The 26,473-nt window shown below is 38.8% G+C and overlaps 1 protein-coding gene across 5 annotated transcripts in view; it reads right to left on the bottom strand.

Annotated features, from left to right (window-relative positions):
• SPEN (spen family transcriptional repressor) overlaps window positions 1–26,473 on the bottom strand; it is a 91,165-nt gene that overhangs the window by 48,937 nt on the left and 15,755 nt on the right. For 3 of the 5 annotated variants that reach the window (XM_047792018.1, XM_047792020.1, XM_047792019.1), the window contains exons 2-3: window positions 19,733–20,053; window positions 15,858–16,334 (exon numbers count right to left, since the gene is read on the bottom strand). In XM_047792018.1, the coding sequence (XP_047647974.1) occupies window positions 15,858–16,334; window positions 19,733–20,053 (798 nt within the window). Of the gene's footprint in view, window positions 1–15,857; window positions 16,335–18,473; window positions 20,054–26,473 lie in introns of those variants that run through there. The other 2 variants (XM_047792022.1, XM_047792021.1) reach the window with 2 other exon arrangements.

The raw sequence follows: 26,473 nt of genomic DNA, 5'->3' as shown, positions 1-26,473 counted from the left end.
AACCTTTCCACAGAAAAGAAAATCATGGACAAGGAGAACAGGCTTGTGGTTGCCAGGGGGAAGGGGGAGGGAGTGGGACAGACTCAGAATTTGGGGTTAATAGATGCAAACTATTGCCTTTAGAATGGGTAAGCAATAAGCTCTTGCTGTATAGCACTGGGAACTGTATCCAGTCACTTAAGATGGAGCATGATAATGTGAGAAAAAGGAATGTACATGTGTATGTGTGACAAGGTCACCTTGTACAGTAGAAAATTGACAGAACAGTGTAAACCAGCTATAATGGGGAAAAAATTCTAAAAAATAAAATGTATTGAATTTTTTTTTACCTTTTTTTTTTGCTTTTTAGGGTCACACTAGCGGCATGTGGAGGTTTCCAGGCTACAGGTTGAATCAGAGCAACAGCTGCCGGCCTATGCCACAGCCATGCAGGATCCAAGCCATGTCTGTGACCTACACCACAGCTTACAGCAACGCCAGATCCATAACCCACTGAGCGAGGGATTGAACCCGCAACCTCATGGTTCCTAAAACAGATTCGTTTCTGCTGCACCATGACAGGAACTCCAAATTTATTGAATTTTAAAAAACATAAAAGTATACAATTAATGGTTTTAGTATATTTATGGAGTTATACAATCATCACCATAATGTAACTCTGGTAGTTCCGCATTGCCCTCAAAAGAAACCTCATCCCTATTAGCAGCACTCCCCATTCTCTTCCACCCCTGGCCCTAGGTGACCAGTAGTATACTTTCTGTCTCTGTAAATTTACCTACTCTGGACATTTCATATGAAGAGAATCATAAGATACATGGTCTTTCATACCATCTTCTTTCACTCAGCTTTTTTTTTTTTTTGAGTTTCATCTACGTTATGGTATGGATCAGTACTAGTGCATAGACTAGCCAAATTTCGAGTCCTCAACAGCCACATGTAGCTAATGGGTACAGTACTGGACAGCCTAGTTCTAGAACCAAAATGCTCCCCAATAAACAAACATACCATCCTTAAATAAGAGACCATGTTAAAGCCAGTACAGTGCTTAAAGAAATCCCATTTATGGGAGGTAACACTTTCAGAGGTTTGGCACATTTTAAAATAACTGTTACAGTATATATAAAAACCATTAAGAAAATTTAAGAGTTCCCTTGTGGCACAGAGGATTAAGGATCTGGCATTTATCACTTCAGGGGCTTGGGTTGCTGTCATGGCACAGGTTTGATTCCTGGCCTAGGAACTTCCACATGCCTCAGCCAAAAAAAAAAGTTTGCTTTTTTTTTTATTTAACGTCATTAAGAAAAACTCGAAAGGTTATTAACTAAATCAAATTCTAAAATGGTTCAGCCTTCTTTTACTATATATGGAGTTCCCATCATGGTTCACTGATAAGGAACCCAACTAGTACCCCTGAAGATGCAGGTTTGATCCTTGGCCTCGCTCAGTGGGTTAAGGATCCAGTGTTCCCCTGAGCTGTGGTGTAGGTCACAGACGCGGCTCAGATCCTACATTGCTGTGGCTATGGTGGAGGCCAGCAGCTATAGCTCTGATTCAACCCCCAGCCTAGGAACTTCCATATGCCACATGTGCGGCCCTAAAAATACACACACACACACAAAATTATAATGTTTTCCCACCTGATTCTAAAAATATCTTACTACCCTCATATCTTTGAATATATTTCTAATTTCTTCTATATCAAGAAAAGTATGATTGAGATTCTTAGGAAAAAAATAACTGTTCTGCAAAGTTAATTTTAAAATATATTTCACTTACTATCTTGTTTACCAGGAAAGAGAAAGTTGATTTATCCTACAAGGTAGACTGGAAGATATTCCATAGAAGTGACTTTATATAGTTTCTAGCAGCAGAAGACCTTAGTAAGATTTAATTTAATGAGTAATAACTTTAGTAAATAAATTTTCAAAGAATACTCTTTCCATTTTCTCACAGGAGAAGCAATTACAAAAGTATCCTTTATAGATAAAAGCAATTATTGTTTGTACTCTAAGACAGACTTTAAAAAAAAAAAAATTAGTAAGAGGGTACGGGTAATGAAATCTTAGCTAATTCTGAGCTTCAGAAAATGCTCATGTTTATTGTGAGATGACAATGCCACATTTTCCCTTACTTGTGTGCATAGATATCTCTTTGCTCACGACAGGGTAAAATTAAGTCACGGCATCTAAGAATGACCATAATAGACAGCTTCCAAGTGAAAACACAAAAAGGATAAAAGACAAGAACAAGGTCTCTAAAACTGCTGAGTGAACTTTTATCATAACTGAAAAAAGACTAATAGAGGTTTCAATTTCATTCCAAAAGTTTAAAACATAAGCAAGGTTATAGGAACTTACATTTTGCACAGCCCTGGCAGTGATAAAGACAAAAATAAATGTATTCTTTTATTTGTGTTTTTAATATTTCTTAGTGACTTCTGAGCATTCTCTGAAGAGGAATCAGGCCATGTTTAATTCTCTTATTTCCTTTAACTCTCTTATTTGTCAGGAGGCAAACTGAAAAAGAGCACTAGGCACAAAGCTGCCATGACATAAAAAAGCATTTTTTTAAAAAAGTTTGGGTCCAAGTCAAGCAAATGCAATTTGGCATAGCATTTTTAAAGTTTGTTGTTTAGGACTTTGACCTGAATTACTTTCTTGTTAATTTTTAAAGCAACATTTTAAAAATTTACATCAAGGTTAAATTAAAACTCACAAGATACCAAGTCACAAGTTTACCCCAGGAAATCTATTGTCATTCCTTCCACCTAACAGCCAATCAAACTAAAATAAACCCGAGGACAACCCAAGTGGAAAGTATGAAAAGGGGTATAGGAGAGAGACGTCTTTACTTCAAACAAACTAACAACTAAAAGTAGGGTCCTGGGGAACTTTGGATATTAATTAATTAACTAATTTGGGGGTAATAAATTCATCACCAAACGCAGACTATGTACTTAAGCAGCGATGGTGCAGAAGCTGTTTTTCAACGCTTAGATTCTCCCAAAAAAAAAAAAAAAAAAAAGGTTTTGATTCTCAGTGGGGCAGAAGACAGAAAGTTACAGTTTTAAAAGCAAAGGAGTAATAACGGAAAGATGTATTGAAAACAGAGTTCACACTAGCTTCTAGTCTTCGCTCCCCATTGCTTCTATGCCTTTTGGCTAAGACCAATCATAGTCTTTTCGCTCCCCAAGCCTTCACCTGAAACGCCTCCTCTTCACAGCGGCCCCTCCCCGTAACCCGCCCAGTCACAGAGCGCAAGCCCCACCCCCTGGGCTGAGGGCCGGGCAGAAACTCTGGCAAAATAAGGAAGCCTCTGGGAGCTGGCAAGCAGCCAACTTAAACTGGATGATTCCAGTTTAGGCTAGTTTGAGTCACAAACAAGCAGTTCCTAGCTTTCCCCACAACATTCAGAGACACTGGCTGCCCAGGCGGCACACGATGAGCTCTCCTCATTTGCTCTCAGAGCTAAGCCTGCCTTGTTCTCATTTCCCTAGCAGCAGCAGATCTTAAATCAAAGCAGGGTTCCCAATACAGCAAATACGATCAGCTCAGCACTTGTTTCCAAGACAAGACAAGCCTCTTCCACCCAGAACAGTAATGAGAGCAACACCTACACCTCTCAAAAGCCTTACTGAAATGCTGTACTTGACAGAAGAAGAAAAATAGAAAGGACAGATCTATTTCTAGATATCCGTAATGGAAGTTAAGCCCACCAGAGCAATTAGAAAGCAAACACTTCCATTTTCCATATTTGGCATAAAAAAGGCTTGGCTGGTTAATATGACCCTTAAAGACCAAGGTGTGTAGCTTACAGCCCCAAAACAAAGTATAGCTATACAGTAGCCTAGAAAGGAATGTGTTTCCAAAATTTGGGCTCTTCAGTTTGCCTGCCACTGATGGGAATAGAAAAAAAAAAATACTACCATTAAACTAAAACAAAATATTTATATATATTAATGTGTACTGGTGGGTGTACTTCTCTCCAAAGCCACAAAGCTAAACATGTATTGTATGCTGCTAAACAGCCCCAAAACTACATTAATAGGGGGGAATGAGCAACTGCTACTTCTTTTGGAAAGTAAAAGTACTTAAGGCAGCCCCACTTACAATGAGACAAAATATAATGTGGATTTTTTTTCCCTTTTTATGGCAGCACCAGCCACATATGGAAGTTCCAGGGCTAGGGAATGAATTGGAACTGCAACTGCCAGCCTACACCACAGCCACAGCAACATCCAAGCTGAAGCTTGCAGCAATGCCGGATCCTTAACCGCACTGAGCGAGGCCAGGGATCAAACCCGCAGCCTCACGGACACTACATTGGGTCCTTAAATCTCTAAACAACAGTGGGAACTCCTTAACGTGGATTTCAAATCTAATAGTTTTGTCCAGGATTGCAGACATACTAATATGCCTTCTCCCTCCAAGTTTCTGGGTTTTTTTTCTTTTTCCACGGCATCAGCAGCATATGGAAGTTCCCAGGCCAGCGATCAATTGCCAGCTGCAGGTGCAACCTACACCACAGCTGTGGCAACACTGGATCCTAAACCCACTGTGCCGGGCAAGGGATCAAATCTGAGCCGACTGAAAAGACATCAGATCCATAACCCACTGCACTACAGTGGGAACTCCAAGAAGGTAACTTTTAAAAGAATTTATACCCCAATATTTTGGGGAAAGAATAGTCACATAGTCAATAAAGCCATTCATCACAAATAAGAGTTGAAAATTTCAAAATAATTTAATATCTGGAAAGGTCCAGAGTAATGAATACATTTTATCCATAACGCTGATTTTTGGCAAGACATTCTCCCTTTTGATTATTTCATGTATCTAAAAAAAAGTAAAAATGAGGCAGAAGAAAATAATAAAACAGGCCAAGAATGGCTGTGAAATCCAGAAATACATCAGCTACTTAATATTTAAAATGTAATATTTCACTCAGACTTAAGAGTATAGGAGTTCCCACTGTGGCACAGGAGATGACACTTGTGGCATAAGTCACAGGTGTGGCTCAGATTTGATCGCTGATCTGGGAACTTCCATGTGCCACGGGTGTGGCAAAAAAAAAAAGTACATGTTTTCATTTTAAATAAAAAAATTAAGGGCAAAAATATAAAGAAACATCATTTCTGAGAATATCTGTTATCCTTGACTCTGGCTTCTTTCAAAGGCTTTTTGATAAATCTTCACTGTTGCTCCTTGAAAGTCCTCTGATTCCAAAACATACACTTCGTTTCTTATCTCTCAAATCAATAAATATCTAATCATTGATCATCATATTTTAGTTAAATTTATGTTTCAATGGTCTCTGAGCACAGATATCTTCTCTTTACACACTCAAAAAATAAAAATACTTTTTTTTTTTTTTGTCTTTTTAGGGCTGCACCTGCAGCACATGGAGGTTCCCAGGCTAGGGATTGAATCAGAGCTGTAGCCGCTGGCCTACAAGCCAAGTCTAAGACCAAGCCGAGTCTGCAACCTACACCACAGCTCACAACAATGCCAGATCCTTAACCCACTGAGCAACACCAAGGATCAAACCTACGTCCTCATGGATACTAGTCAGATTTGCTTCCACTGAGCCATGACGAAAATACCATTTCAATTTAAGTGCTCATGTCAAATTGACAGATACAAACAGACTAGCAAAAAGGAGAAAGGCTTGTATTAGGCAATAAGCCAATTAAAAAGAAATTTTTTTTTGGCCACACCTGAGGAATGTGGAAGTTCCTGGACCAAGAATTGAACCCTCACCACAGCAGCAATGCAGTAACAACTCATTGGGCCACAAGAGAACTCCCAAGACCAGCTTAATTTCTACTCTAACTCCAGTCCTATGCAGCTACAAACAGAATGGGGTGGGGGGGGGGTGGGGGTCATGGTTCCTAATCACCAATTTCCTCAAAACCATTTACTTCAATTATATCATTTTTTCTGAGATTAAAAGGCATTATTTTTAGGAGTTCCCATTGTAGTGCAGTGGAAATGAATCTGACTAGTATGCATGGGTTTGATCCCTGGCCTCACTCAGTGGATTAAGGATCTGGTGTTCTGTGAGCTGTGGTGTAGGTCACAGAATTGGCTGGGATCCTGAGTTGCTGTGGCTGTGGCATAGGGCAACAACTGCAACTCTGATTCAACCCCTAGCCTGGAAACTTCCTTATGCTGCAAATGCAGCCCTAAAAAAAGCAAAAGCAAAAAAAAAGCAAAAAGAAAAAGAAAAAGAAGGTATCATTTTTAGTTTAATGATTTTCGTAAAAAAAAAAAAAAAAAAAACCTGAATACAAACTATATCTGAGAATAAAGAATTACAGTGCAACAAAACAAATTTTGTTTCCAACTGAATCCAAAATTATGTCTACTATTCATTATCATAGATAAGATCACTTTTGATGATAAAATTTCAGACTTTTTTTTTGGGGGGGGGGGTCTTTTCAGGGCCACACCTGCAGCATAGGAAGGTTCCAGGCTAGGGGTCAAATCAGAGGTGTAGCTGCCGGCCTACACCACAGCCACAGCAATTCGGGATCCGAGCCAAGTCTTCAACCTACACCACAACTCAAGGCAATGCTGGATCCTTAACCCACAAAGCAAGGCCAGGGATCAAACCCGAATCCTCACGGATACTAGTCAGCTTTGTTACTGCTGGCTGAGCCGGGATAGGAAATTACTGCTATTTAATAATGCCTTTTTTGTTTGTTTTTGTTTTTGTTTTAAAGCTGCACTTGGGGCCTATGGAAGTTCCCAGGCCAGGGACTGAATCAGAGCTGGGGCTGCCAGCCTATGCCATAGCCACAGCAACAAAGGATGCTTAACCCACTGACTGAGGCCAGGTATTGAACCAGCATCCTCGTGGATACTAGTTGGGTTCATTTCCACTGAGCCACAACAGGAACTCCTAGTAATGCTTCTTTTTTTTATTTTTGTCTTTTTAGGACTGCACCCGCAGCACATGGAAGTTCCAACGCTAGGGGTCTAATTGGAGCTACAGCTGCCAGCCTATGCCACAGCCACAGCAACTTGGGATCTGAGCCAAGTCTTCAACCTACACCACAGCTCACAGCAATGCCAGATCCTTTACCCACTGAGCAACATCAGGGATCGAACCTGTGTCCTCATGGATACTAGTCAGATTTGTTTCCGCTGAGCCACAACAGGAACTCCAAGACAAATGTGTTTTTATAAGTAAGTATTGCAACCATCATCCCTCCCAGAAATTGTTAATTATTAATTTCTTTAACACCTTTAAGAAACCGACTCTTACACTTCATGTATGTATTTGTGAAAACTGGTGCCATATCTGACAGTTCCTAGCACATAACACATATAATAACAAATAGAGCCAGTTAATGAAATGAGCATTCCTTGCCCCAATCAACATTCTAAATAGTATGCTTATTTAGAAAAAGTATACTATCATTTTAATACAAGCAATGCCACCATATTCAGTAATCACTGGGAACCATCTTTTCAGCCTCATCTATGTTCTTTCAGGACGTTTCAGGGTAACAGCAATTCTGAAAATGTTTCTACATGACCTTGAAAGGAAATTCTTTCTCACCAACTAAAATAACTGCAAAACTTCCTCATGAAATCATAGATGAAAGGATATTTGAATAAATCTTACCCCTCTAGAAAACTGTAATCCATAACATCTAGATCATTCATTCACAAAGTGAAAAGATGGGATTGCCTTCAGTAAAGCTATAAAAATGCACCTAGTAGAACTGCTCTTTATAGAAAAAAAAAAAAGCTTGTTATATTAGGGACTTCCTGCTAACATTTTTTTAGTTACAAGTGTCACACTCCTTTTAACTTTATCTGTTGTAAAAATCCAGAATTTGTTCAATATTCTGATTACTGTTTAACTACAATTCAGGTAAAAAAAAATTTTTTTTGATGGCTGCACTCAAGGAATATAGAAGTTCCCAGGCCAGGGACTGAATCTTAGCCAGACGCCGACCTACACCACAGCTGTAGCCAGCACTAGATCCTTTAACTCACTGTGCCAGCCTGGGGACTGAACCCATGCCTCTGCAGTGACCCAAGGCACTGCAGTCAGATTCTTAACCCACTAGCCATGGCAGGAACTCCAGATAAAATATTTTTAAATTGTCTAAGAAAAAAATTAATAGGGTTATAGAAGTTCTAATACATTTTATTCAAAACAAATGATTTAAAATACACAAACATGTTGGAGTTCCCATTGTGGCTCAGTGGTTAACGAACCCAACTAGGAACCATGAGGTTGCGGGTTCGGTCCCTGCCCTTGCTCAGTGGGTTAACGATCCGGCGTTGCCGTGAGCTGTGGTGTAGGTTGCAGACGAGGCTCGGATCCCGCGTTGCTGTGGCTCTGGTGTAGGCCAGTGGCTACAGCTTCGATTAGACCCCTAGCCTGGGAACCTCCATATGCTGCAGGAGCGGCCCTAGAAATGGCAAAAAAGACAAAAAAATAAAATAAAATAAAACAAACATGTTCCACAAATAACACCAGCAATATGAAATACTTTTCATTTCCCTTTCAATAAAAAGTAAATCGTTCTAATAGAAATCTTATATATTGGACAAGAGAGGAGCATAAAGCATGTCATATCTTAACACAGTGTCAGAGCTGAAAAGTGTGATTGCTTGCAGATCTTATCCCTTTCCTGTTACTTTAAACAAACACTACAAAGGCTACTTCATGTTAGTTTTCCTGATCTAGAAATGATTTCATTTGTGTCTTTCGCTTCCCTTTCCTATCCTCCAATCTCCTTCCTTGTATCTTCCAACCTAAGACAATTCAAAAGAAATTCTAGTAATATAATAAACTATACAAGGAAAAATTCAGGAAATTTCATTCCATACAGTTTTGTGGGGTTTTTTGGGTTTTTTTGCTTTTTAGGGCCACACCTTCGGCATATGTAGGTTCCCAGGCTAGGGGTAGAATCAGAGCTACAGCTACCGGCCTACACCACAGCCATAGCAACATGGGATCCAAGCCAAGTCTGCAACCTACACCACAGCTCAAGGCAACACCAGATCCTTAACGCACTGAGCAAGGCCAGGGATCGAACCCGAAACCTCAAGGTTCCTACTCGGATTCGTTAACCACTGCGCCACAACGGGAACTCCTCATGTAGTTATTCTGATTACTACATTTGTTTTAAGGGTTTCTATCTAAATGCCTATTTTTGTGATTAGAAAGAATAAAAGTCTGTAGTTAGCGGACTTTTTTTTTTTTTAGGGTCACATTCTCAGTATATGGAAGCTTCCAGGCTAGGGTTGAAATTGGAGCTGCAGGCGCTGGCCTACAGCACAGCCACAGCAACACCAGATCTGAGCCTTGTCCGTGACCTATATGACAGCTTACGGCAATGCCGGATCCCTGACCCACTGAGCAAGGCCAGGGATCAAACCCTCATCCTCATGGATACTATTTGGGCTCGTTACCATTGAGCCACAATGGGAACTCCCGACATACTCTTCTTCAGACGAACCAAAAGGATTCAGCAGAACAAAAAGAAAGGAGTTCCCATCATGGCGGTGCAGGTTCGTCCATGAGATTGCAGGTTTGATCCCTGGCCTCGCCCATGGGGTTAAGGTTCCAGCATTGCCATGAGCCGTGGTGTAGGTTGCAGATGTGGCTCAAATCCTGCATTGCTGTGGCTATGGTGTAGGCCGGCTGCTATATCTCTGATTAGACCCCTAGCCTAAGAACCTCCATGTGCTGTGGGTTCGGTCCTTAAAAAAAAGGGGGGGGGGTGTTCCCTTGTGGCTCAGTGGGTTAAGGATTGAGCACTGTCACTGCTGTGGCACAAGTTCAATCCCTGGAGGGGGAGCTTCCACATGCCACAAGTGTGGCCCCCCCCAAAAAAAAAAGAAAGAAAAAGGTTAAGTCAACTACAATATAAAAAATAAAAATCATAAAAAAGAAAAAGAAAAAGGCTGAGAAATCAACTACGATAGAAAAAATTAAGATTATATAAAAGGCTGAGAGACACCCAAAGTATTTTTAAGGGTTCAGAAGATGGGACTGCCTTTGGTAAAGCTGGAAAAAAAGGCATGGACATTCAAGATTAACTTAATTAGATATTAACTTTTAATTACACATATGTAGATTTTGTTTTGGATTAGCCATAGCCAGTGTCTAATCCAAACTGGCTCTACTCCTAGGGCTCCATACCACCAGCTATCTTATTTCATAAATTTGATGCACAAAAAAAGCACTATTTGTTGGAGTCCCCTTGTGATGCAGCAGGTTAAGAATTCAGCATTGTCACAGCTGTGGCGCAGGTTCGATCCCTGGGCCAGGAACTTCCATATGCTACAGGTGCAGCCAAAAAAAAAAAAAAAAAAGGCAAGATATGTTACATAAATGGATGAGTGAATATAAACTCAAAAGTTAAACTTAGGAGTTCCCGTCGTGGCGCAGTGGTTAACGAATCCGACTACGAACCATGAGGTTGCGGGTTCGGTCCCTGCCCTTGCTCAGTGGGTTAACGATCCGGCGTTGCCGTGAGCTGTGGTGTAGGTTGCAGATGCGGCTCGGATCCCGCGTTGCTGTGGCTCTGGCGTAGGCCGGTGGCTACAGCTCCGATTCAACCCCTAGCCTGGGAACCTCCATATGCCACGGGAGCGGCCCAAGAAATAGCAACAACAACAACAACAACAACAAAAAAGACAAAAAAAAAGGTAAGAAAATAACCATGGGGGAAGGGATGCAAGAACAAAAGGTTTTGGATTATCTAAATCTCAACTCCCTCCCATTACCTTTTTCTCCATTTCCCCCTCACTGATTCTGTAAACCTTCATAGGATGCAGAATCAAGGGCTAAGGGCAGCCACCACCCTTTTCATCAATCTGGTAGAGACTATGGATCACTTTTCAGAATAATGTTCCTAAATGCATAAAATAAGATAAATTGGAATTAAAAGGAAATGAATTATATGGACATAGTTATTAAAATGTTTTAATTTTTTGATATAGGAATGTCTCTTTAGTAACATTAAATAGCAATATCTAGCACTGAATTTAATAACTCTTTTCCAGTAATAATCAACATAAGCCCAATTTTGAGATATCTGTACTACAGTAATAACAAATTACTTGTGTATTTATATTGAGAACGAAGTAAATCATACTGTTAATTTACTAGTTTTTGTTGCCTACTTTTATACTGGGAGGTAATAAGGCTTAATTCAGTTTCAAGTTAGTAAAAAGATGTAATTTTTCCCCCATCCAAGTTCAGGGACCCTGAGCCAGCCTAAACATCTTTAGTTGTGATCAAAGTAAACAACTGAGAAACAAACCTCAGTTAAAACTACTTCCTTCATGTTGTGGCTCAGCGGAAGGAACCTGAGGATGCAGGTTCAATCCCTGGCCTCACTCAGTGGGTTAAGGATCCAGTGTTGCCATGAGCTCTTGTGCAGGTTGCAGACTTGGCTCAGATCCCATGTTACTGTGGCTGTGGTATAGGCCGGCAGCTACAGCACCGATTCAACCCCTAGCCTGGGAACTACCATATGCAGAGAGTGCAGCCCTAAAAAGACAAAAAAAAAAAAAAAAAAAAAAAACTACTTCAATATAGCAGGGAAGGATATTATGAACTAATTTAATTTCAACAAACTCTGCAATTCCTTTAGCCTGTATTAAAGAAAATTCTCACATGACAGGAAAAAACCACCACCAACAAGAACCAATAATAGGAAACTACAGAAATAAAATATGTTCATCTTCAACCAAGGGCTTTTAAAATAAATGCTTTTGTGAAATTTATGTATTTAAAGTTTTGTTTGGAAAAATAAAAGCTGACTCCCTAACTGACCAAGACAGAGAAAGAAAGAGACAAACAGAAGCACAAGGATGCATATAGGAAAGCTTGTAACATTAAGCCCCCATTCTCACCAGTTAAATATTGTGAACAGTTTGGCAGAAACAGTAGATATATCATTTATAAGGATTTTGCAACTAGACTATCATCAATCCTATGACCATTCATTTGAAATGCAATGCTAGGAATCTACACCAAAGCTGTAACAATTAAGAGGGATGGTGGATGATTAACCTCCCAGTCAGTCATACAGACAGTATAGAAACTTATTTCTATAGATAAAACCAGGCTGTAGTTTGTCTACTATAATATGCTGATTTTAAACATTTTTAAAGAACCTGGAATGTCACCACTCCACAACCAAGTTTTAAAGATTACAAAATAGAACTTAATTTTCCAAAAGGGCAATGAACACTCTGAATTGATATAACATCTCAAAATACTACACTCTGAAATCAACAAGGAAAAGAGGACATTTGGTAAAAGAAGGGATGAACCCAGGGATAATGAATATGCTCTGAACACCGAAGGATTTTATTTCTCTGTACTTGCTTCAGTCATAATATAATGACCAAATCTTTTAACTATTTATCAATTCTGCTTTAACCTTCATGTTAATTAAGAATCATATCTAAGTATTTCAACTATTCGCTGACATACTGGGAGACAGGCAATACACTTGACTGGCTCCTCAGTGTGCACAAGGGAAGACCTGGCCCTGTTCTTACAGGATGGCACCAAAGGCTCATCATTTGGTTATATTTTCAAAAAGTTCATTCTGTGGTTCATAAATCAACATAATCTGGTTCTCAATACTATGTCCCTCCTACCTGTCCCAAGTTAGGCACTCTCATGGTCCAAGCTTTCCTTCTCCGAGATACTGAAATGGTCTCCTAACCGGAATCTCAGCCTTTCCTGTTCTAAGGCACCAGATGCCTCTCTAAAGCACAGATCTCAACAAGCTACTTCCCTTCTCAAAACCCTTCAACAGTTCATCTCTGCATAAAGAATAAAACCCAAAAGCATCAGCATGGTTAAGTCATTCTAAATTATTTGCTGTTCTCAAAACATTCTTCCACCCACCTGTATCTATTCAAGTTGTTCCTTCTGCCCACAATGTTCCCTGTCTAGCCTAAAATTCATCTCGGCTTGCTGAAGTCCTACATATCCTTCATAGCCCTAAATCATAAAAATTTCCAGCCCTAAGTATGAATCAGACAGCTGACAGAAGAGGAAATATTCTCTACAGTTGTAATTTAGTCCCCATGTAAATTTTCCAAGCTCATCCTGCATTTGTGGCAGTTATCATTCAGAACGTAAATATTCAGAAGCATATAAGTGTTTCTTTTGATTACGTAAACAGGGATTACCTCCATCGAATTCATCAGATCACCTCTGGGTTCAAGTTTTTGAGCCCACAATGCCAAGGGCCAGATCCAAAACACTGTAATTCCCACCAAAATACAATGCCATCCTGAAGGGCTTGAATCATGTTTCTCCTTTAACTTCCAACACTTACACAATCAGTTAGCTTTTGAAAAAGTTTTGATCCTATGGAATGCAGTGCCATCCCTTTAGTGGGGTAGGTTTGCGGAAACTGACTAAAACTTGAGTATCTTAGGCAATTCTATGTAGAAAAAGGTGAATCACGACAAGATTTTATAATCAGTTTATAGAATTCAAATGAATACTGTCAATCAACAATATACTGAAAGAAATCAAAAAAGTTAAGGATTTCATTCATGTCACAGAGCTGCAAAGCTGGAGCCAAAACTTAACTCTCCTGACTTCCTAAGCTAAGTGCTTATTTCATTATACAATGCTACATCTTCCAGATGGTTGAATTATATCTAAATAGACAGATGTATAAAATGTTTCCATTTATTATTTTGAATTAGAAAATTTAGGAGACCTAAAAGGAGCCATTCATCAATTACATGATCATTTACTTTTTTAAAATTAATTCTAAGCAGGCAATACTAAAGGATGAGAATTCCTACTCTGGCACAGTGTTTATGCAGCAGCTCAGGTGGCTGTGGATGAGTGGGTTTGATCCCTGGCCTGGCACAGTGGATTAAAGGATCCAGTGTTGCCCCAGCTGCAGCTTGGATTAAATCTCTGGCCCAGAAACTTCCATATGCTGTGGATACAGCCAATTAAAAAAAGGAAAATACTGGAGTTCCCATCGTGGCTTGGTGGTAACAAAGCCAACTAGGATCCATGAGGCTGTGGGTTCGATCCCTGGCCTCACTCAGTGGGTTAAGTATCAGAGTTGCCGTGAGCTATGCTATAGGTTGCACACGCAGCTCAGATCCCACATGGCTGTGGCTGTGGTGTAGGCCAGCAGCTGTAACTCCAATTAGACCCCTAGCCTGGGAACTTCCATACGCCACAGGTGCGCCCAACCCCCCTCTCCGCCAAAAAAAAAAAAAAGACTAAAGGAAAAATAACCTAAGCATTTTAATCAAGTCAGAGAATTTCTATCTTGTAATTTTTTTTTTTCTTCTTTTGGCCACATCTGTGGCATACGGAAATTCCCGGGCTAGGGAATGAACCTGAGCCAGACTGTGACAATACCAAATCTTTAACCACTAGGCCACTGGGGAACTCCTATATTTTATAAATTTAAAATACAAACCACCAGGGTTCTCAGCTGTGGTACAACAGAATTGGCAGTGTCTCTGCAGTACTAGAACACAGTTTTGATAACCAGCCCAGCACAGTGGGTTAAGGATCTGGTGTTGCCACAACTGCGGCATAGGATGCAATTGCAACTCAGATCTGATCCCTGGCCTGGGAATTCCACATGCCGTGGAGCAGCCAAAAATAAATAAATAAAATAAAGTAGATACCATATAAATTTAAAATTATAATATCTGGGATTAAAAGGTTGAATAACAATAACTAGAAATGGGAAATACTCAAAGAATATCAACATCTGTAGCAGTAGGAATAATTATAGCTAGCAATTATTAGAAGCAGTATGTATTCAACATATTGGGTATCAAGCTAAGCACTTTACATATTTTCTCCTTTCAATCTTCACAATAACTTTATGAAGCACGGTTCTTATAAAAGATGAAAAAGCTGAGACCCAGAGAGCTTAAAGAACCTGTCTGAGATTATAAAAGTAGTAAGCTATACCATCTATCTTGATCTATGACTTCAAAACCCATAACCATAACTTCCAAGCTGTTTGCTGTTAAGGGTACTTGCAATTTATTATGTTTATCTTTGGAAAAAAACTCTTTGGGAAAAACTCCTAAATCATGAAATTAGCTTACTCAGCCTTAGTGAACAGCAAAGCTACAACCTGAATTTTAAAAAAGCTTTCTGGAGTTCCGGCTGTGGCACAACGGGATGGACAGAGTCTCTGCAGCGCCAGAACAAAGGCTGGATCCCTGACCCAGCAGAGCAGGTTAAAGGACCCCGTATTGCTCCAGCTGTGGTATAGGTCACAACTGTGGCTCTGGTATGATCCCAGGACCGGAAACTCCATACACCGTGGGGTGGCCAAAGAAAGTTTTCCAACTTGAGTTTACAAATTGACTACCACCTTGATGTTAAAATTAGTTAAAATGTACATAAATCAACTTAGTCATTGATAATAAAAGTGTCAATGATATATTTCACCAATACATCTTTACTCAAACAGCTTTTATAAATTTTCAACCAAAATAACAGAAACAGTATCATATACCTAAGAAATCAAGAACTTTTAAAAAATACCACACATTGTGGCACAATATTTGCTCCACATGAGTAAAGTTACCATTGTTCTTCCTTTTTGGCAATTTTAATATTGAACATCTAGAGGAAAAACAGTGTTTACAAATCATCATTTAGCTTCCGGTACTTGGCAGAATGATTAATTCAACAGCCACAAAGCTAATCAAAGTTTCTTCACTCATTATATGCAGACCCAAGATTATTTTCTCTTAAAAATATTACTATACTAAAAACCAGTACCACTGATCATAGTGAATTTGTGACAATTTATTCAACAGCTTGTCTGTTATAACAAAAGGCTGTTAACCTACCTGTCACTGCTGGTACTACTGCTGCTGCTGATTGAATCACTACTGGAGGATCTACTCCTAGAGCCGCTGCCGCTAGGGGACCTTGTGGGTCTAGACGCTTGGCTAGCCAGCCTCTGAGGAGACTGATTTCTAGACTGGGATGAATGTGGTGACCGACTCCTGCTGTGCTGGTAATTCCGCTCTGGCCTTCTGCCTCGTACCTCCCGGGTAATATCATCCCTGTAGATATCCCTGTGTACCACACTGGGCAGTGTAAACTGCTCCCGAGCCCTAGGTTCGTATCGGGGGTCATGAGCATCAAAACGGTTTGGACTTCGACTCCGAGAAGTATAATAGAGCCCATGTTGTAAAGTCCGCTCTCGAGGATCTCTATAGTAATCCTGATCGTAATGTCTTGTCCGATCAAATCCTCCCGTCCCCCGTTCATGGTGTCCATAGGCACTATGTTCATAAGCACGCTCCCTGTTATCTGAAGCCCTGCATTTAGGAGGGGGGGAAAAACATTTAATCAATCAGAAAGGGGAAAGCAAAACTAAAAGCAAGTCATGCAAACATTCACTTCAGCACTGTCTTTGTCTTTGCTGGTCATTTTTGAAACAGCATTAACCTACTTAGTAAGCATACACTAACAAGCTTAACATTTTACTTGACTCCAAAAATTATCTTCACAGCTGAGCAATCACTGTTGTAATGGTATATTGGGCTTTCATGACTAGTGTTCCGAAAATCCGTTGCTCTTTTTATCAGGGATTTTCTGGCTTACATATGGAAATATACATACGCCATCTCCTTTTTATTTAAGATTTAGTGGAACAAGAAGAGACTATCATTGTAATATCAAAGTCTTCTATACCTTCATCTGATTAAAATATATAACAAACTCTATTTACTTTGCAAATATATTTCAGGCAAAATTTCCATGAGATATATGCATATATATATTTATGCATTTAGATATATATATTTTTTATTTATTTTTGCTTTTTAGGGCCGCACCTGAGGCACGTGGAGGTTCCCAGGCTAGGGGTCTAATCAGAGCTATAGCTGCCTTCACCACAGCCACAGCCACGCGGGATCCGAGCCACATCTGCAACCGACACCACAGCTCACAGCAACGCCGGATCCTTAAACCACTGAGTGAGGCCAGGGATTGAACCCGCAACCTCATGGTTCCTAGTTGGATTCGTTTCCAATGCGCCACAATGGGAACTCCTCCATGATGTATTTTAAACACAGACATGAAAGCCCCATTGGAATGCATGCCCATGTCCCAGCAGTAGGAGGGCATTTTCTAAGTATGGAAAAAATTTAAGTATAGCTTTTCTTATTAAATTTCAATTTATCAGATAATTATAAAAATTACTAAATTATGTAAACTGCTGTGCCCAAATGATCACATTGAATAATAAAGGTGGAATCTTAAAAAGAAAAAATCAAACCAAAAAACCACTTAAGACATCAAAATATTGGATTGCCACATGCTATTCTCTGATAAACTTAAAGAATAATACTTGTTTTATTTCCTTTTATCGAATTCCACATAATTTTTTAAATGCCTATTTCATGATTCAATTTGCTAATGTATATACTTAATAGTTACAGGAAATATATTCTCTTAGGGTTTTACTATACTCATAAATTGCCTATGATGAAATAATGCAACTTTGGGAACTGTAAGATACGATAAATAAAGATTGCTATTAGCAATGGTTTAACTCATTTTTTTTTCTTTAGGGCGTGAATACTTGTCAACCTGAGAGTACAAAAACTGTTGCATGTACAATTACACACATGCAATTAAGTTTCAATATTAAAAATCAATCCCAATCCTATAAAGAAATCTTAAATTCTCTACTTAAGACAGTTCCTAAAAGACCATTTCATTTGAATCTCAAACTTGAGATTGAGTTTCTTCTCAACCTTTCTTTTGGATCTATCTTCTATCAAAAGTGATTAAGGAATCATGAAAGATATAGAAGAATTAGGATCTCTCCAAAGAAGAATATATGGCAAACTATTACAACTAATACTATGTTGATAATATATGCTTAGATTCCAAATCTCTCCACTAACCTTCATTTTCATCTACCATTTCACTTAGTAGCAACTATACCTTCCCTTAGGTTGTTTTTGCTTTTTGCTGCTATTATGAAAAGCAACTGGCATGGCAAAAAATTCAGTATTAGCTTTCCTACTTAAATGTATTAAATGACTTTCTCTTTTTTATCCACTATGTTTTTGGAGTTTGGATAGATACTTCCATGTCTAACAAACAAGCAGGGTTTCTTCTCAGACTTAAGAGAAAATTTCATAAATAATTCAATGAGTACCCTATCAAATGTTAATCAGTAAGAGCTGTTATTAATGATATAACAGAAGCAATAGGCAATAGTTCTAGGAGAATTAACTGCTACAGCTGATATTTTATAAATATGCAAGTTCTTATTCATTAGGAAGATACGGAAGGCAGGCACAAGAGCTAGCAGAGCTGAAATCTAATAGCTATTCTTTGATTCATCTATTAGTACTAAACAATTCTAGAGTTAGTGGGAAAAAAAGAAAAGTTTGACTTGGGTTAAGAGAGGGGCTAATATACACAGGTCAGGACATACCAACCTTTTCCAAGTGTGGAAACACGACCTATAATCCCAATTAAATCTAGGGAGAGAATTGTGAACATAACTTCCCCAATTTTGGCCCCTCTTATGGGGGTAATCCACCTTCTTAATGGGCAAGGGTGTCAAATGATATTTAGATGAACCACAAGGAAAAAAAATCTTAATGACCAGATAAAATAATTCCACTGGAAGCAAGCAGTCCCAGACAAACTGTAACTCTCAAACCCCCAGACTTCTTTCTTGAGATAGTAGAAAATTATAAATTGATCCACATTCACAAAAATTTCCAGCCCTAAGTATGAATCAGGCAGCTGACAGAAGAGGACACATCCTCTACGATTCCACCAAATGAAGAAGACACAGCTGCTCGCCAAGAGTTCGCCTTTGTAGCCATCCAGCACAGTCAGTTTTGATTGCTGTATCCACAACTGATGGTCACCATGTTTTCAAAGCTAAAGTACCTTAATTAGCCAGCAACTTGCTTAAGAAACAAGATAATAATCCTCTTCTCCTGGGCTAATGGAATCTTGACTGTATGACATCCCATACATTCCAGCAATTAGAAAAGAATGGCTATATTCCAGGATTTAGGAACGTCCGTCATCTCGATTTTTCCCCATTCCATCAAGGAGTATAATTCCAACATGGAAAATGTGTAGATCCAAAATGGAAAAATCAAGCATTGCCTTCACTCTTCTTCATCCAAGTACATATTTCCAGGTTTAAATATTGTTTGTAGAATCCAAGAGGTTGAATCATATGGTCTGCTAGGTTTTTTGGTGACAATCCAATTCATTTGTACACTTGATGTAGTGAAAACTGAGAAGCAGAGATCAACTTCTAAAAGAATCTGTAGGCACTAATATTCCAGAAATATTCCAATTAGTACAACCAGAAAATCTGCAGCCAAGTAGCTCCATCAGGTAGAAGGGATATATCCAAGGAAGGCCTTAACATTATCCAAGAGAAGGAATAATTAATTCTAGAAGACAGGTAACTCCAAAAAAGACGCTGCCATACAAAATCTTCCACCATTTTAGATCTCAGGAGTAGATATCCAACCAGCTGCAGGAAATATCCTCTATGATTCCATAAGATACCAGCCACTGGGATAGAAATCACTTCCGTTTCCAACCCAAAATAGGAAACATTGAGAATGCCCAAAACTTTAAATCCATCTGGGGCCCCTAAATATGAGTTTCTGTTTCTCACCATATCAAATACAAAATACCTGCCTACAGAAACCTTGGAACTTACCCATCAAGTCTCCGCTCATAACGTCCTTCTCGTGCATGAAGTGATGGTGGGGGGCCATAAGCAGGCCCCCCACCACCTCCTCTGAACCCAGAAACCTCTCTACTACGAGATGCTATGGAAACTGTATCATCCAATCCCCGAGCAGCACTTGGAATGGTGCCTGGTTCATTATAATCCGTGCGTAGGTCTCTATCTCCCATTTTGTTGACTGAGTTGTGAGCTTTCTGTGCACTTTTGATGTCCACAAAATCCACAAAGGCAGCCACTCCTCCTTCAGAACCCCTCTTGGGGAGAATTTTGACACTTTCCACACGGCCATATCTGAAAAAAATAAAGTGAATATTACTGTTGCATAGCAATAATTTTCCAAAAATAGTTTTTGAAAATGTTTCTTACTTTTAAACAATTTACATTATGTACGTATGGGAGAAGGGTTGCAGAATGACATTTAAAATGGCTTTTACACTCACATTTTACTTTTTTGAGGCAAATATTTACAAATGTTTTAACTACATTATTTTATTGCCCTCTTTTTAAATATAGTATTTACTAAACTACCTTCCTCATTTCTAGAACACTTAGCTGAAATGAATCAGAAGTTTTAAGGAATTTTTGCCTTCTAAAAAAGGATACTAGGGAGCTCCCTTTGCGGCCCAGTGGTTAACGAACCCAACTAGGAACCATGAGGATGCAGGTTCGATCCCTGGCCTTGCTCAGTGGGTTAAGGATCAGGTGTTGCTGTGAGCTGTGGTGTAGGAGAGCAGCTGTAGCTCAGATTTGACCCCTATCCTGGGAACTTCCATATGCTGTGGGTGCGGCGCTAAAAAAGAAAAAGAAAAAAAAAAAGGATACTATACCTAAGATAACCACAGTAATCAAAGTAACTTATAAATCCTAAAAGGACAAACTATTCCTAGAAGTAGTTATTTTACTTCATTTTAATTTAATTCATTAAGTGAAAATGATCTTACTGAAAAAATGAGATGACTTCAAACACTTCTTACTAGATGGAAAGCAAAATAAATCCCGAATATTCTGTGCATTTCCAAGTGTCAATCTAAATTTTTTTGTTTTTGGCCATGCCCGTGGATGTGAGTTCCCAAGCCAGGGATCAAACCTACGCCAGATCAGCGACCCAAGCCACTGCAGTGACAATGCCAGATCCTTAACCTGCTGTGCCACAAGAAATCTCCTCTAATTTTTAATGTAATCTTTTGCTATTTAATTCTCTTCCAGAGGATTAAAAGAAAAAGGTACAACTTATAATTTATGTATAATTAAAATGTTCATCATATAATAAATCAAAAAATCTTTTGAAAGACTATGTTCTCATTTTTATTCAAAAAATGTTCACTATGCATGTAAAGAAAAAATTTAGGACACCTTTCATATTTTGAACATATACGTAAAAAGTATATCTAAAAATTTAAAATTCACAAAAACTCTGCAAATTTCGTTAGGAGTTAACTGTATTTTATGTACTTATAATTGGCATTAGAAAGGCAGGCACAGCACTTTCAAATATAACACTCTTATCTGCTGAAAATCCAAGATCATAATTTTACAATTCCTATGAAGAAACTAACAACATTATCAGAAAGCAAAACATTTCTTTCATATACTTCTACTGAAGAATGACTTAAGTTATCACCTCTTACAAGGGAAACATAATCCTAAAATCCAGTTTCATTAGGGAACTGAACTAGACGTGAAGAACTTATTCTGGGTAAATTAACTGATGAAAGGATCTTTAAAATTTGGGGAGAAATTATAGAAACTGAAATAGTTCTTTCCCATATAAACATCAAAAAATACCTTCCAATGTATAACACAGGGCTTGTGTCTAGAATACAAGAAATCTTACAACTCAACCCATTTTTCAAAAATAGGGAGGACACTTCACTGAAGAAGATAGACAGATGGCAGATAAGCACAGAAAAAGATGCTCAAAATCATTAGTCATTAGGGAAATGCAAAACAAAACCACAATAAAATATCACTTCATACTCTCTAGTATGGCTATTAGAAACGAGAACAGAACAGAAGTGTTGGCAAGGATATGGAGAAATTTGAAACCTCCTGCATAGCTGGTATAACTGTAAAATGGTGCAGCCACTGTAGAAAAGTTTGGCATTTTCTCCAAAAGTTAATCACAGGATTACCATATGATCCAGCAATTCCAATCCTGGGTAGGCTCAAACAGATACATGTGCACCAATGTTGACTGCATCATTATTCACAAAAGTCAAAAGATAGAAACAACTCAACTTATCCAACTCAGTGGATGAAGGGATAAACAAAATGTGGTATATACATACAATGGAATATTATATTAAGACATAAAAATGAAGTTTTGATACATGCTACAACATGGACAAACCTTGAAAACATAATACTAAATGAAATAAGCCAGACACAAAAGGACAAATAGTTTATGATTCCACTTACATGAGGTATCTGGGATAGGCAAATTCATAGACATAGAAACTAGAATATAGGTTACCAGGGGCTAGGGAGATACTGCTTAATCTTGGAGAGTTTGCATATGGGATGACAAAATTCTAGAAATAGATAGTGGTGATGGTTGTTACATACCACTGTAACTATACTTAATGCCATTCAACTGTACACTCAAAAATGGTTAAAATAGGGAGTTCCCGTCGTGGCGCAGTGGTTAACGAATCCGACTAGGAACCATGAGGTTGCTTGCGGGTTCGATCCCTGTCCTTGCTCAGTGGGTTAACGATCCGGCATTGCCACGAGCTGTGGTGTAGGTCGCAGACACAGATCCCGCGTTGCTGTGGCTCTGGCGTAGGCTGGCAGCTACAGCTCCGATTAGACCCCTAGCTTGAGAACCTCCATATGCTGCGGGAGCAGCCCAAGAAATGGCAAAAGGACAAAAAAAAAGTTAAAATAATACATTTTATATTTAGTATATTTTAACACACACAAACACAACACATTGCAAAGCCCACAGCCACATAGGCTTTTTCTATTAAAAAGAAGAAAAAGGGGGGGGAGGGTTATCAGCCAACTCTCCCTCAAAAAAAGTCAGTTACCCAAAGAATAATGCAGGGAAAACAAATATTTAAGTTTGCATCCTGAATAACAAAGAGCTAAAAGCTATACTGAAAGAAGGACCAAACACTCAATGCATAGATTATGCATGTAGAACAAAGTCAAATATGGCCCTCCTTCCTCAAAAGGGTAACCATCATTTTTTTTTTTTTTTTTTTTTAAGGGCTGGACCTGCAGCACATAGAAGTTTTCAGGCTATGTTTCTGAGCTGCAGCTGCCAGCCTATACCACTGCCACAGCAACACCAGATCCGAGCTGCATCTGCGACCTACGCTGAAGCTTGCAGCAACATCAGATCCTTAACCCACCGAGCCAGGCCAGGGATCAAACCCACATCCTCATGGATGCTGCAGATTCGTCACCTCTGAGCCACAAAGGGAACTCCCGACTATACCCAATGTTTTCATATAAGGAGAGAACACTATGGAAACAATACAAACTCATCTCCAAATTTAACAAAGGAGAACTTGCTCAGGTCTTGCAGTCTACTGAGAAGACTGGAAACTCCCAAATTAAAAAGAAAAAAAAAAAAGTACTTAATTCTTCACATTCAAGAAAACTCAGCTGGTAAATGTAAATGTCATATCCTGATTTTGTCTACTATTTCCAAAACAACACATTTCCTATAGTATTCAAGTATTCTTTAAGCATTCAAGATGAAACATCTACCTGATATTTACTAATTAAAAAAGAAAAGAGAACAAAAATGATAAAACCACTATTAGATCAAAACTTGGCTTTCAGAGAATCTATGGAATATTCTCCAGTAATATGTATAAAAATCTTTTTTGTTTTGGGGTTTTTTTTTTTTTTTTTTTGCTTTTTAAGGCCGCACCTGTGGCCTATAGAAGTTCCCAGGCTAGGGTCGAATTGAAGCTATAGCTTCTGGCCTAGGCCACAGCCACAGGAACACCGGATCCTTAATCCTCTGAGCAAAGTCAGGGATCAAACCCACATCCTCATGGATACTAGTGGGGCTCGTTACTGCTGAGCCACCACAGGGACTTCCTAAAAATCATTTTCTTAAATTACAGTCACTGCTCATAGTAACAAGTTAACTCATCTATAACTTTTAAAGAATCAAGGAAACAAAATATTTTAAAACTATGAACATAAAACTAAGAAATTGGGCTTCAATGCTACAAGCTGAAGTATATAATATCCTAGTGGGTTTGTCTTCAAAAACACAATAAAAAAATATTTAATTGGTGTCTGGTCAAAATATTCACCATCAAAAATACTAATTTCATCAACATACACTATAATTCTAAGTTTTTTGTTTCTGTATTTTAAGGCCATACCTTCGGCACATAGAAGTTCCTGGGCTAGGGGTCAGATCAGAGCTGTTAACTGCTGGCCTACGACAGAGCCACAGCAATGCAGAATCCAAACTGCATCTGTGATATATGCTGCCGCTTGCAGTAACTATGGATCCTTAACCCACTGAGCAAGGCCAGGGATCGAACCCAAATCCTCACAGACACTATGTCAGGTTCTTAACCCACTGAGCCACAATGGGAACTCCCAATTCTTCTTTGTAAGAGAGTTTTTTTTCCTTTTTTTTTTGGCTGCACCCACGCCACAGCAACAACCCAAGCTACTGCAGTGACAACGCTGGATCCTTAACCAACTGTGCCCCAAGAGCACTCCAAGAGAGGATTTTAAAACTATCCAAAATAATGCCAAGTTTGCTGAGATATTTGATCTCCTTTCAACATTTACTTAACATTTACTACTTATATAAAATAGGAGTTCCCATAGTCAATCAACTATAATGGAAAAAATAAAAAACTTAAATAAATAAATTAAACTAAATTAAATAGGAGTTCCCATTGTGGCTCAGCAGAAACAAACTGGACTAGTATGCATGAGAGCACAGGTTCAATCCCTGGCCTCGCTCAGTGGGTTAAGGATCCAGTGTTGCCGTGAGCTGTGGTATATAGCTCACAGACCCAGCTCAGATCCCATGTTACTGTGGCTGTGATGTAGGTCAGCAGCTGCAGCTCTAATTTGATCCCTAGCCTGGGAACTTACATATGCTCCAGGCAGGGCCCTAAAAATTAGCAACAAATAAATAAATAAGACAAACACTGGCACTCTCTGGTCGTTCCGCAGGTTAAGGATCTGGCACCGTCACTAATGTGGCACAGGTTCAACACCTGGCCTGGGAACTTCCATATCACAGGTGCAGCTTAAAAAAGGGGGGGGGGGGGAGACAGCTCAATTTCACACAAAATTTCAAAAATCCAAATTTAAAAAAGTACCATGGAACACAAAGACCTAAATTTTAATAATAACTCGATATTAGTTATAGTCTAAGAAAACAGACACTTTCCTAACACTGTCTTCAAGAGTATAAATTGGAGAAACTTCTTAGGAAGACAATTTTATAGTATCTATTAAGAACTAAGTATACAGCCCCAGAAATTCCGTTCATAGGAATTTTTCAAGCATGTATAATTGCACGTCTACAAACCGTGTACAAGATTGCTTACTGCAGCACTCCTCAAACAATAAAAAAGCAACCACCACTCCACTGTCTCTGTGAATCTGACTGCTCTAGGTGACTAATATAAGTAGAATCATCCAATATTTGTCCTTTTGTGACTGCCTTATTTTACTTAGCATAATGAATGTCTTCAAGGTTCATCCACATTGCACATGTGTCAGTTTCACTCCCTAACATAATACTGTAAATCAACCATAGCTGAATTTAAAAAAAAAAAAAAAAAAAAAAGAGGGCGTTCCTGTTGTGGCTCATCGGTAAGAAACCTGAACAGTAACCATGAGGATGTGGGTTGAATCCCTGGCCCTGTTCAGTGGGTTAAGGATCCAGCGTTGCCGTGAGCTGTGGTATAGGTTGTAGACACAGTTCAGATTCCTCGTGGCGTAGGCTGGTGGTTACAGCTCTGATTTGACCTCTGGGAACTTCCATATGCCACAGGTGCAGTCCTAAAAAGATAGACAAAAAAATTTTTCTTTCCTTTCTAAGACTGAATAATACTCCATTGTGTATATTTTATAACGCATTCTGTTTATCCTTTCATGGGTCATGAACACTTAGGGTTGCTTCCATCTTTTGGCTACTGTGAATAATGCTGCTATGAATATAACAGATTAATATGAAAAACAACTTATTGGTTCTAATTAGAAAAGGGTTAAGAAAACAGACTAAAAATAAGCTTAATTCGACCAACAAAACTATAGTCAGCTGTTTATGGAATCCATGGTGAGTACCTAGATTCCTGTACATGAAAACTTGATAACTACAATTCTTGGGAAAAGGCAGTATTTTCAGTAAAGTCTTGAATTACAAAATTCTTCAAAACTGTTGCAGGCACCATTACTTCAGTAAAAAAAAAAAAAATATGTAAATGCATTATTTTGCACGGACCTAATGAGAAGCTATTTACTAAGTAAAATTGATTTTTAACCAAAAAATAGTGTTCAATTGATATGTAAACCTCTGAAAGATTAGCCAATTACAAGGAGAAAGAATTCCAAAGATTCTATGATTTTTCAGATCACACTGGCTGGATAAAATAGGAAGCCTGAATCTTTGAGACACTCTTAGAAAGAATCCCTAAGGTATTTCTTCAGACAAGGGGGGAGGAGTTTACACTCCAAGAGTCAAAATACATAGTGCAGGAAAACAGATAATCA

The sequence above is a fragment of the Phacochoerus africanus genome, chromosome 8 (genome assembly GCF_016906955.1).
Source record: "Phacochoerus africanus isolate WHEZ1 chromosome 8, ROS_Pafr_v1, whole genome shotgun sequence".
NCBI classification, from domain to species: Eukaryota; Metazoa; Chordata; class Mammalia; order Artiodactyla; family Suidae; genus Phacochoerus; species Phacochoerus africanus.
The sequence above is the reverse complement of the archived record's forward strand: the minus strand, read 5'-3'. Positions and strand labels throughout refer to the sequence as shown.